The sequence below is a fragment of the Ambystoma mexicanum genome, chromosome 1p, assembly GCF_040938575.1.
Source record: "Ambystoma mexicanum isolate Mex_15411 chromosome 1p, UKY_AmexF1_1, whole genome shotgun sequence".
Classification (NCBI taxonomy): Eukaryota; Metazoa; Chordata; class Amphibia; order Caudata; family Ambystomatidae; genus Ambystoma; species Ambystoma mexicanum.
In genome coordinates this window covers 746,440,076-746,453,424 of record NC_090921.1, presented here as the reverse complement: position 1 = coordinate 746,453,424, position 13,349 = coordinate 746,440,076, and the positions used below count along the sequence as shown (strand labels likewise).

General features: G+C 44.3%; 1 protein-coding gene across 6 annotated transcripts in view; it reads left to right on the top strand.

The window, feature by feature from the left end:
• The window catches only part of POGZ (pogo transposable element derived with ZNF domain), a 1,205,269-nt gene that overhangs the window by 1,136,472 nt on the left and 55,448 nt on the right, over positions 1–13,349 (top strand). For all 6 annotated transcript variants that reach the window (XM_069650424.1, XM_069650460.1, XM_069650451.1 and 3 more), the window contains exon 17: positions 290–402. In XM_069650424.1, the coding sequence (XP_069506525.1) occupies positions 290–402 (113 nt within the window). The remainder of the gene's footprint in view (positions 1–289; positions 403–13,349) is intronic.

The window sequence follows — 13,349 nt, the reverse complement described above, 5'->3', positions numbered from 1 at the left end:
AATTATTAGGGCTACAGTGAAGGATTCTGGTTCTTTGTTTTGCAACATGGTACTACATAGAAAGTCAGGAATAAAATATTCCTTTCTGACATCTCTGCTGCAATAATGTGTTATAATGTGGAATAAGGAGTTATTAGTGAATCCTCCTCAGAAATAGAGATTTCATACAGTGGCATGAGAGGACATTTTATATTAACTTTCCTTCAAGTGATTCACAAAATGTTACTTTCATTTAGTATTTAACAATTAGACTTGCATATCTAAATTTAATTGTTTGCCTTTTTCCTAGTGGCATGACTATCGCCTGTTCCTCTTGTCTCTTTGTAACTGGGTTTGGAGATGCCATGGCCAAACACTTGGTGTTTAACCCATCCCACACATTCAGCAACATTGTATTCCGACGTAAGTGTTTGAAGTTGCAAAAGCTGGTTTGCGATGTAGTAGATGATTTTCATGCAAATCCTTTTTTAGTTCTGTTGGGGAGATTTTTCCTTAGGTGGCTGGGGAGGGATGTGAAACGATCTATCCTAAGGCGAAACAGGGTTCCAACCAAAAGAAAAGACCAGAACATTCTGTGAGTGTAGATGTGGCAGAGCAGTCAGGCTTAATGCTAGTTTCAAAGTAAGTTAGCTCCCAAAGACCACACCACACTACACTTGTGTACGGTAAAATGTCACTTATATATATTATAAAACATGCATACAATCTCTACTATTTAAAATAAGTACTTTGGTTTAAACACAACGTGTACTAATAGTGTATGTATAAAACAGTATTGGTCAATTAAGACCAGCCCTCTCCTAAACTACATGTCTTGCCAACTAGCCTGTGTTAGGCACACCACAAGACTGAGGGGGTGAGAAGTAACGGGAACGTTAGACAACAGTAGAATAATGCATGCACATAATCGCATTCACCCAGAATACCAGCACAGAACAGTTGCAGAAATTCATGAACTTCGTAGTAACATACATGACACAAATGCACACCATACACTAAATACAGCATCTAGAGGAGGAACATTAGTACTTAACAACATACGCCCTAAGACCACTGAACACTGTTAGGCAGAATTGCATGCAGTACCCTCTGGGTCTACCACATACAATTCGGACTACAGGTGTAAGCAAAAACCAACCTTTGGTATAAGTCTGTACTACAGTTTGTGGTTGTGAGCTGAGCAGCCAAGTTTATCTCAAGAGGGAATGTGAGTAGTACAAGGATGTTACACAGAGGTCTTACAATCACAGTGGTTCAAGTAGACACTTACACTCAGGGTTTCTTGGTAAAACATGCATTAATTTATTACACAATCATTTAGAAAACATTCACCAGAAGTAGGCTACTTAATATTATACACAAATATACTTCAATACCAAACCAATACGTTGAAATAGGAGCAAAATGGCATTTCAGTTACTTTATGTGGGAGTAAAAAGGCACATGTTTATAAAATAGACTACAAATACTTTCTTAGGCAGTGCAAATAGTTCACTAGAGGACTTTATTCAGTTGAATAGGCCTAGGCCAAAGTCAATGGACTAGTGTCTTGGATAGGAAAGAGCAGTTCTTGTAGTAAGCGGTAAAGTCTTTGCCAATGTTGCCAGAAGTCGTTTGTATGAAAAAGAATCTTATGTTGGGTCACAAGCTGATTAGGCCTGTAAGTTGGGAAAGTTTCACAAACTTTCAAAGCGAGAGGTAAGTTCTCTCAATCGGGTTGGCACAGTACCTTAGTATGAAGAAAAAGATTCAGCTGAAGACATTGGTTCCTGGCAGTTCCTGCAGATCTCACTGTTCCTGATCCTCAGTCGTGGGTACAAGAGAGAGGACGTCGGGGGACTCGTGGACGGGGTCAAACAAGCTGGCAAAATGGAAGATCTTCGGTTTGAGGAGCTGTCGTCAGGCACACAAACTGGTGTCCTCACCCCCCTCCCCCCCTGGTTAATCCTAACCAGCTCCGAGAATGGTATCCAGGTGGCTTACGAGTTAATTGGTCCCACCAACTCAAAGGAAGAAGTCATCCTTGAAGGGGCTTCTCTGTCGAGATGAACTTGGCAATTCGGACCTGCAGCAGGGCTTCACCAGGCAAACCAACAGTCCAGGATTTGCAGCAGACGTCCTCTTCCAGCTCGTCTTCAGTTCTTTTGTTCCAGTGGTCGACTCTGCTTTCCAGTCAAAGAGACTCTCCTTTTATGCAGGTTTCTCCCATTCATTCCAGCCTAGCTGCCAGGCAAACAGCAGGGTGGATGTCCTTGCTTGACAGCCAGCCAGCCAATCACCTTTGGCTGCATTCCTGTAACCAAGGGAAATTCAGCATAGGCAGTTTCGGGCACCTCTCTCACTTCCTGCCACTGTCACACATACTGGAGCCAGAGGCTCGCTTTACTCATGAATCCCGCCAAAGACAAAATTAACGAAGGGACCAAACCTGGTTTGGCGCACAGAGTAAATCTCAAGAAGGACCTTTCCACAAAGAAATGATGAAAAAAGAAGACCGGGGCCATTTTGACAAAATTGGCACCCTGGATGCTTGTCATATACAAAAAGAAGTTCAAATGTCTAAAAAGTGCCTAATGGTAGGTTATCTTATTGAACAGTTACAATGATACTGAGAAATATATGTATCATATTCACAAAATATAACACATTTTATTAATCACACAACATATGTTCCTTAAACCATCATAAAAATGATCATGTATCATAAAACAAATACAAAAACTTAAAACAAGACATGTGAAACCAACATAAGTGGGTCCTAATAATGTAATTGATTGTGGGTCAACAGGTGTAACTCATTCACACTGGGATCCTTAGGCCTCAATACTTTCGGCTATTTTTTGTTCTTATTAGTACATTATAGATTCCCTAAAACGCAGCCGGCGGGAAAAGCACACCACAGTAGTTAGGGAGAATTCTCAAAAATGTGCTAATTCCTTTAACCTTGGAGACCCCCAGCAACTTTGCTGGATTTTGAGGACTTGATTTTTTTTTTTTACCTGGAGAGAATGTGAGCCTTTTTCCCACTCTCTCATGTATATTGATATGTGTTTTACGCTTGTGTTTTCTTTAGTTATGGAGTTTTAGACAACTCCATAGGCATTATCTTTTAATTTGTCACACAGCACCCTGAGTGCAGTGGTACAGGGCAGCCTTTTAGGCTTGCCCAAGGTTTAAATACCTTCTCTGGGATGAACTACTGTTTCCCAGGGAAAGTAAAGTGAAATTGACTTTACTAGTCTTTTTAAATTCCTAGACCCAGCACACCCTATTTTACAATAAGAGTGCTGCAGGGGTTACGAAGTATCCCTTGTGTGTAGATACTCGTGTAGCAGTCAAATGCTACCCTTTCCTCTCGGAATGGCTGGTGGCTTTGCTTTTACAACAAACTACCATGATTTTCCCCGACGCAAACTATTCGTAGCTCCAGTAGCGTTAAATCGCGGGAGCCATGTTTTTCACGATGGCATCTGAGCCTCCTTTGTTTAAACAGGTCCCGGTCTTCTTTTTACGCCATTTCATTTTTTAATAGTCCTTCTAGAGTTTGTCTCTGCGCGCCAAGCCAGGTTTGGTCCATTCGTTACTTTGTCTTTGGCAGGCTTCAGGACTGAAGACCGCTTCTGGCGCCCGAGTGTCTGGGGTGGGCAGGAAGTGAGGGAGCTGCCCGAAACTCCCTGTGCTTGGTCTCCTAGGAGACCCGAATGCACTCTGGTGATTAGCTGGCTGACTGTCCGGCAAGGACAGCCACCCTGCTGGGTGAGTGTGATATCCCCACTACTGGACAAAATTCAAGCCCTACAAAAGCTGTGAATGCCTGAAACAGAAAAGAAATTCGAGCCTTTCTGGGATTTCTGGGGTATTACAGGAGATTCCTGCCCCATTTCTCTACATAGCAGCACCCCTCATGGACTCGCTGAAAACAAAACGTCCCCTGCAAATTACCCCAGAGGCAAAGCAGGCTTTTCAAACCTTGGTACAGATGATTTCAACTCAGCCTGCTCTCCATTGTCCAGATTTTTCTAAAGAGTTGTACTTGCAGGCAGACGCCTCGGGATGTGGTCTGGGAGCGGTACTATCACAGGGTACGGAGCAAAACCTGTGCCCAATAGCTTTCATCAGTAGGAAGCTCTTTCCACACAAGATCCCGTACTCAACACTAGAGAAGGAATGCTTAGCAATCAAGTGGGCGGTGGAGTCCCTGAGGTATTATCTACTGGGGGGGGGGCGATTTACCCTCTTTACTGATCATGCCCCGCTGAAATGGTTGGCTACCCAGGAAGACTCCAACCATCGAGTTCTACAATGGTTTTTTGACTCTACAACCGTACCAATTCATAACAGTACATAAACCAGGAAGGTATCAGTTGGTGGCTGATTACTTGTCCCGAGCCATGGACCTGCCTGAATGGCATGGGTCTTTTGGGGGGGGGTTATGGGATGGGGGAAGTAGTGGCAGCCCCCCAAGATCCTGTGAGAAGGGAGGAGGGCAGCAAGGAGAGGTGTAAGCCAATGATCATGCCTGACAAAATGATGTTAGCCTTGAGTGAAGCAGGAAACCTGACATTGATTATAACAAAACACATACGGACTACATATCCCAGGATGCCTCATGAAATACGACATCAATATAAAAGCAAGAAAATGGGAAAAGAAAATAAGCAAGGGAGACTGAAAACCATGCTTCCATATTTAGTCAGACCCACACAGACGGACACTAAATCCAAGTCTAAGACAGCGAGGGCTGAACAGGGAGGAGGAGGGGAATCATCCAGTGTGGGGAAACCGTTGCTGGGATCACCAGGGGTTAATTACTGGGGAGGAGGGGCGCACGGGTTAAAAACAGCACCAAACCATTCAGAAGGGGGCTTGTCTTGCAGGAGCGGAAGGTGGCTGACAACGCGGCCCCGGAATGGAGTGAGTCCAGTTCCGAGTATCGGTGGGCGTACTAGGGAAGAGAGAAAAACGCCGGAAAACGCCCTACTTCATCTGCAGTCAAAGTCGGCTGTGCACCGGAAAGAAGCGCCTGGCGGAAAGTGAACCTTCATGAGTGTGAGGACTGACACTTGGTTTTGTTTGTTACGGATCCCTGGCCGGCAATCTGGCTGAATCCTTGAGAGCCTGCAGCAGCGAGCCTGGGGAAAGACTGACGGATAATCTGGACATTTGCTTAAGTAGACGGGCGTGTGAAGTTAACGCTTGCCCAAACTATGCACTGTGAGCTGAATTCAATTGAAGGGAAGGAAGTCCCGTAAATCCTTGGTTTTGCCTTAAGCACAACGTGCCATCTGGTGAGCTGTGTAATAAACCTTTTGTTAAACAGTGTGTTGTCTCTGGCTCCCTACTTGACAGTTAGTGACAGCTAGGCTAGAATGAATTGGAGAGAACTGAATAAAAGGCGAGTCTCTTGGCTTGGAAGGCAGAGTCGACCACTGGAACGAAAGAACCGAAGACGAGCTTGAAGAGGACAGTTGCTGCAACTCCTGGACCGTTGGTTTGCCCGGTGAAGCCCTGCTGCAGGTCTGAATCGCCAAGTTCACCTCGACAGAGAAGCCCCCACAAGGATGACTGCTCCCTTTGAGTTTCTGGGACCAATCCACTCGACCATAAGCCACCTGGACACCTTACCTCGGAGCTGGTGGTATTTTCTTCAGTGTGCTGCAGGAAACCGAATAACCAGGGAGAGGGACACCAGTTTAGACTTACAGCTACTGGAATCGAAGATTTTCCAGTTGCAGGCTTTTTGACCAGTCCCTGTGCAGTGCAGGTGTCCCCCGACGTCCTCCCTCTTGTCCCCACGACTGAGGCCCAGGAACAGTGAGATCTGCAGGAACTGCCAGGAACAGAAGTCATCAGCTGCCTCTTTTTCTTCATTTGTAAGGTACTGTAAAACCAGACTGAGAGTACTTACCTCACGCGGTGAAAGTGATTGAAACCTTCCCAACTCACAGGCCAAATCAGCTTGTGACCCAACATATGATTCATCTTGCTACAAACTCTTCCTTTTGCAGAGACTTTTCCGTTTAACTACCAAAACTGCTTTGTCCTATACAAGAATTTAGCCCATTGCTTTTGGCCTAGCCTATTGAATTGAAATTACTCTTCTGGTGAACTCTAAATATTTGCACTGTCCAAAGACTATTTTAACCTTTCATGTTCTAATAATCTTTGCCTTTTACTCCTCTTGAAAAGTATTTCTGAATTGGTATTGAAGTGTATTTGTGTGTATGATATAATTGCCTTCTTCTATTGAATGTTTTATAATTGAATGGTTAATAAATTAATAAGTATTTTTAACCAAGACACCTTGAGTGTAAGAGTTTATTTAAACACCTGTGATTGTATACCTCTGTGTAACATCATTACAGCTCACATTCCCTCTTGAGATAAGCCTGCCTACTCAGCCCTGCTACCAAAACTGTGTGGTACAGACTTATACCAAAGGTTGGTTTTGCTTACACCTGTAGTCATAGTTGGACCCAAAGGGTACTGCATTCAAACTTTGCCTAACATTAGTTAAAAGTAAACCACTGCCACCAGCCATTCATTGAGGAATGGCTAACATAAAAATGTTTCATGAGAAACTAGTCAAAGGGGATATTATGTAACCCCTCCAGCACCCTATTTTAGGATAGTGTGTGCTGGGTCTAGAAAGTTACAATGTAAATAAAGTCAATTTCACTTCACTGCTCTTGGAAACAGTAGTTTATCCAAGAGAAGGTATTTAAACCATTGGGAAATCTAAGAGACTCCCTGGGCCACTGCACTGAAGGTGCTGTGTCGTACAATGTAAAAGATGATGCCTATGGAGTTTCAGGCTCAACAACCAAAAGAAACCGTGCTCAAGTCATTGCAAAATTACATGAGAGAGTGGGGAAAAAGTGTCTTGCTCTCACAGGTAAAAAACTAAAGTCCTCAAAATCCAGCAAAGGTGCTGGGGGTCTCTAAGGTAGAGAGGAATTTTCACATTTCTGAGAATTCTCCGTAACACAAGTTATAGAATGTGTGACTTTTGTTGAGGCATAGTTAAAGCACAAAGTCGGAGGATAGAAGAGTCTTTCAGGGAGCCAGGACAGCCAATGTTAATTGAGCAAATGTCTGGGTGAGCTGAAGCACTTCTTGCAGGTAAGTTAAAAAGTCTTGCACAATGTTTTAGAAATCTTTGTAGAAAATGAAATCACTGTAGGGCCACAAGCTGGCAGGCTTGTGGGGAGCAAAGCTGCAAGCATCTCTGCAAAAGTAACCAAGACAAGTCTCAACTGAGAACTAGCAAGGCTGCACAAGAGGGAAGTCCCCTTAGTTTGACAGTTCCTTTGGTTTTAAGAAATTGGTTCCAGCTGGCTTCTGTTCCTGTGTAGGTCTGCAGATCCTGTTGTTCCTGGGCCTCAGTCGTGGGGACAAGAGGGAGGACGTCTGGGGAATCCTGCACTACGAATTGGGGGTCCGCTCCAGCAATGAGCAAACTTCAGATCAGCGGCACTTCGCGGTTTCAGCTTCTCGCGGCTCTCGCAAATAGCACCACCGTGGTTCTCGGATACCTTATGGACTTTCCTCGCATCTGGGGTCCATCACTCTGTTGAGGTGGCTCAGGCTTGGTCAGTCCTGCTTAATGGCGGTCCGGAGGATCTTCCTGTAGCTCAGTCCCACTTAAAGACAACCCACTCGATTCTGGTGTTCCTCTCCCTGGCAATTGGTTCCTGCAGCAGCAATGGAAGTACAGCCAGCTTTGAGAGGATTTCCAGATGAGCTCCTCTTAGGGTTGATTGTTCACATCCAACCCAAGGGGAGAAGTAGTCCTTGGCAGGTCTTCTCTAGTTGAGGCAAATTCAGAGCTTCAGCACTGCGCATGGCTTAACCGGGCAGGAGTGGCAGCAGGCATCTCTTCTAAGTTCTTCTTCGGATTCCTTCATCCAGTGGTTGACTCTGCCTTCCAAGCAAAAAGCCTCGCCTTTCATGCAGGTTTCATCCATTCATTCGCAGCCTAGCTGTCAATCACCTTTGGGTGCATACGTGTGCAGTAGAAACACACAATGGTAGGAAAAAGTAAACCACTGCCACCAGCCCTCAATTGTAGAAAGGGTAACATAAAAATGTTACATGAGAAACCAGACAAAGGGGATACGAAGTAATCCCTCCATCACCCTATTGGAAGATGATGTGTGCTGGGACTAGAAAGTTACAAAATGTAAGTGAAGTCAATTTCACTTAACTGCTCTTGGAAACAGTATTTTCAACAAGAGAAGGTATTTAAACCTTTTGGAAATGTTAGACTTCCCTGTGCCACTGCACTGAAGGTGATGTGTCACAATGTAAAGATGATGCCTATGGAGTTTGTCAGACTCCAAAAGTCAAAAGAAACAGAGTACAAATCACAGAAAATTACATGAGTGGGAAAAAGGTCTCGCTCTCTCCGGGTTAGAAATGAAAAAGTCCCAAAGTCCAGCAAAAAGAGCTGGGGGTCTCTAAGGTAGAAGCAAATTATCACATTTTTGAGAATTCTCCCTAACAAGACCTAAGGTACTGTAATAAAACTAAGGAGTACCTACCTCTTGTGTAGCTTGTCTTGGTTGCTTTTGCAGAGTTGCTTGCAGCTTTGCCCCTCACAAGCCTCCCAGCTTGTGGCCCTACAGTGTGCAAGACATTTTACTTAACTTCAAGAAGTGCTTCAGCTCATTTAGACTTTTGCTCAATTGACCTTGGCTGTCATGGCTCCCTGAAAGACTCTTCTTACCCTCTGACTTTGCGCTTTAACTGTCCCACAACAAGTCACACTTTAGATAACTTGTGTAGCTGGGAAAGGGTTAATTTACTTTGCATTGGGGGTTCAAATGTACTTACCTGCTTCAGAATATTTGTTAACCATTGTTTTATTCCCTCATCTTTTTCCCTTTGACATCAAACTCATTATTGCGCTAAATGTGCCAGTAATATATCAGTGTCCTAGTTGTTTGTCACCTCAGGGTGTAGGAAGTGTCTGTGTGCCATCCCAAATGGGTATTTACTGATTTAGAAAAACTGCAAGTGTATTTTGAAATATATTTTTGTGTTAAATATATATTGCTCCCTTCTAAAGAAGGCTTATTAAACTGACTGTTAAATTAATAATTGTTCAATCAAGAAACCTTGAGTGTGTTTATTTGGCTACTTTTCGCTGTGAATCTGTCATAACCCTACAGCTCACAGTGACTCCTCTTGAGATAAGCCTGGCCGCTCAGTCTCTCTACCAACTTGTGTAGTACATGTTTACACCAAAGGTTGGGTTAACTATTGCCAAGAGGTCAAGGCTGGTTCGGCTTCCCACATGGTACTGCATACAATCTTGCCTAACATGCGGAATAAAAATTGCTTGCTGATGTTGCGCTGCAATCATGATGGTAGAGGAAAAAGGCTGCACTATCTGGAGCAGCAGGCAGGAGGCACAAGTAAGTATAGGAATAAAGCTCCATGGCAGAATCACAACAGGAGAGCAGATCGAATGCAGGAGTAAGGAACAGGAAAAACAAAGGAGGAACATGGTGTAGCGCGGACTGTTAGGCAAAATTTGAATGCAGTAGCCTCTGGGAAAACTACAAATAACTATGACTACAGGTATATGCAACCCAACCTTTCGTATAAGCTTGTACTACAAAGTTTTGGTAGCGTGTTGAGCAGCCAGGCTTATCTCAAGAGGGGAAATGTGAGCTGTAGTGGAGTTACACAAAGATTCACAGTTACAGGTATTCAAATAAACTTACACGAGATTTCTTGCATAAACAATTTATAATTTATCAGTCAGTTATAAAGCCTTCTTCAGACGTGAGCACTCATAAACTTCAATACTGTACACTTTGTTTCCGAATCAGACAAGGCCCTTTTGGGATGGCCCACAGGCACAACCTACACCCACAGGTGACTTCAGTAACAAGGAGGCTGGGGGCATTAATACCTTACTGTTGGCATTCAGAATACTCTTTCAAAAGTAAGTGAAAGGCAAAAGTTATTAGAACACAAGAATTTACAATTATTCATAAGCAGGGCAAATACTTTCAGGTAGCACTTAAAGAGTCATTCAATTCAATAGGCTAATCCAAAGTCAATAGGCCAAAGTCTTTGTATAGGATGCAGCACATCAGGTAAGTAAATGGAAAATTCTTTGCACAAGTTTTTAGGAGTCTTTGGTAAAAAGAAGAATCCAATGTAGGGCCACAAGCTGATTAGACTTGTGAGTTGCAGAGGTTACAAGCACTTCCACGGTAAGTGGTAAGTTCTCTTAGGCTAGTTTTACAGTACCTTAGTAAAGAAGAAAAAGATGCAGCTGAAGACTCCTGCAGATCTCACTGTTCCTGCGCCTCAGTCGTGGGACAAGAGGGAGGACGTTGGGGGACTCCTGCACTGTATTGACACCGTCAAAGCTGGAAACCGGCAATCTTTACTTTCAGTGGCTGTTTCGCGTTTCAGCTCCTTGTGGTACAGCAAATGGCAATAAGCGTGGTTCCTGGCTGTCAAGGTGGACTTTCCTCACATCTGAGGTCCCGCACTCAATTGAGGGGGGGGGGGGCGGGTCACGCTTGGTCAGTCCTGCTTCGTGGGAGTCAGGAGGATCTGCCAAAAGCTTTAGGCCAGCTTAAAAGCAACGCACACAATCTGGTGTCCCTCTCCCTGGCTCTAAGGTTTACTGCAGTAACTCTGAGGAAATTCAACCAGCTCCGAGATGGGTGTCCAGGTGGCTTACATGGGAGTTGATTGGTCATACCAACTCAAAGGGAGAAGTCGTCCTTGCAGGGCTTCTCTGTCGATGCAAACTTGGCGATTCGGACCTGCAGCAGGGCTTCACCTGCCAAGCCAATGGTTCAGGAGTTGCAGCAGCCGTCCTCTTCAAGCTCTTCTTCGGTTCCTTCATCCAGTGGTCAACTCTGCCTTACAAGCCAAGAGTCTCACCTATAATTCAGTTCTCTCCCATTCATTCCAACCTAGCTGCCACTCACCCAGCAGGGTGGCTGTCCTTGCCGGACAGTCAGCCAGCCAATCATCGGAGTGCGTCCGGGTCTCCCAGGAGACTAAGCACAGGGAATTCCGGGCACCTGCCTCACTTCCTGCCTACCCCAGACACTCTGGAGCCAGAGGCGGGTTTCACTCCTGAAGCCTGTCAAAGGCGAATGAACAAAGAGAACAAACCTGGTTTGGCTCGCAAAGAAAAACTCTAGAAGGACCTTTCCACAAAGACATGGTGAAAAAAGAAGACCGGGAACCATATTAAGAAAGGAGGCTTCCACGCCATTTTGAAAAACATGGCTCCCGCGATTTAATGCTACCAGAGCTGCAAACAGTTCGCGGTCGGGGTAAATCATGGTAGTTCATTGTAAAACCACTATCGCCAGCCATTCTGAGAGGAAAGGGTAACATTTGACTGTTACGTGAGTATCTTGACACAGGGGATACTAGGTAACCCCTCCAGCACTCTATAGGAAGATCGGTTGTGCTGGGTCTAGACATTTCAAGGGCCTCAATTTTTCTCTACTGCTCTGAGAAACAGTAGTTTATCCCAGAGAAGGTATTTAAACCTTGGGAAATCTAAATACTTCCCTGTGTCAATGCACCGAAGGTGCTGTGTGACACAATTTGTAAAAGATGATGCCTTATGGAGTTGGTTACACTCCATAACCAAAAGAAACAGTGTGGAAAATCAGATAAAAATACATGAGGGAGTGGGAAAAAGGGTCACACTCTCTCCAGGTTAAAAAAATCAAGTCCTCAAAATCCAGTAAAGTTGCTGGGGCTCTCTAAGGTAGAGGGTATTAGCACATTTTGGAGAATTCTCCCTAACACAGACCAAGGAAGGGAACAAGAAAAGGACACTGTGTACACAATAAGGAAGCTAGTACGACACGTAATCTAACGGGAGTGCCTTGCAGATGTAGTTTGGTCTCTTCCAGGTTTCCGGTTAGGATGAGGTCATGATGCCCATAGCATGATGACCCAATGTGCAATTCTGCAATGGAGCGGAAAGCATCACCATCATCTTCATAGAGACCAGGCAATGCCCCTGTCTAGAAACAATCGATGAAAACGTTGTTGGAGCAAAGTGACATGAACATTATCCGCAGGTTCCCATGTCCTTCTGCTCAAGGGGTAGCCCTTCCAGTTGACCAGATATTAAAGACATCCATGATAGAAACATGATTCACAAATGCCATCTATCTCATATTCCAAGGATGGATAACAGAGGACAGGCGGAGGAAATTGTCTGATTTTTTTTATTTTTTTTATGCAGGTTAGGGTCAGCAAGGCATGGTTTCAATAAATAGTGAAACACAGGATGAATCCGCTTCCAACGTGATGCCGATTAACGTTTAAAGCCACAGGATTGATGATTCTGGCGATCTTGAATGGTTCATAGTACCTTGGAGAAAACCTGGAATTTCTCAGTCGAGGAGGTATAAGACAACCATACTCGCCAAACTTGTAGTCCGGTACTGCAGAGCGCTTCTGGTCAGCAAACATTTTTGCTGAAGTGCGTGCTTTATGTAGGTTAGTCAAAGCATCTTTATGAATCTGCATTAGGGACTGGATTGTCTTTCACTGTGGGCACATTGGTACTGTTTGCTGGGTATGGGTAACCACAGAGGATGATATCCATAGGTACAGAGAAATGGGCTCATGTCCAAAGAAGAGTGGAGAATATTGTTATTGCACTAAGGCTGCTAAGGGAACAGCATAGCCCAATTGTTGCAGGCTGCAGAGGCAAAACATTGAAGGTATTTTTCGATGGCTTGATTAGTTTGGTCTCGGGATGATACCCCGAGGAGAGAGAATGCTGAATGCCCAAGGACTTACACAAAACATGGAGGTATATTGTCCACGATCCGAAATGATCTTGTATGATATTCCATTTAGGCGGAGGATATCGGAGATAAACGCGTCACTCATTTCAGTTGTGGTATGCACCTTCTTGAAAGGGGTGATATGAGCCAGCTTGGAGAAAGCATCAATCGTGACCATTATCACAGTTAATCCATTGGACAGTGGTAAATCCAGTATGAAATCTGTGGTAATGGTCTGCCATGGAATCGTGTGAAGTTCAGATTGAATAAGCTCCCCTATGGATTTCCCATGGTGATACTTAAATTGGGCACATACGGAGCAAGACTTGATGAAACGTTCCACGTCTTTCAAGGGTTGGCCACCAAAAGTACCTTCACCAGTTCCTTTTGGATCTTATCCCGCGATGTCCGGCAATCTTGGAATTGTAACATATATATGGAGGTTTTCCTGCTGTAAATCTGTGGTAGGCAGATACAAGCATGCTTCATTAAACCAGAGTCTTTACGTAGCTTCGGTTTACAGTTAATGGGACCATCAGGATCCCAAGCAAG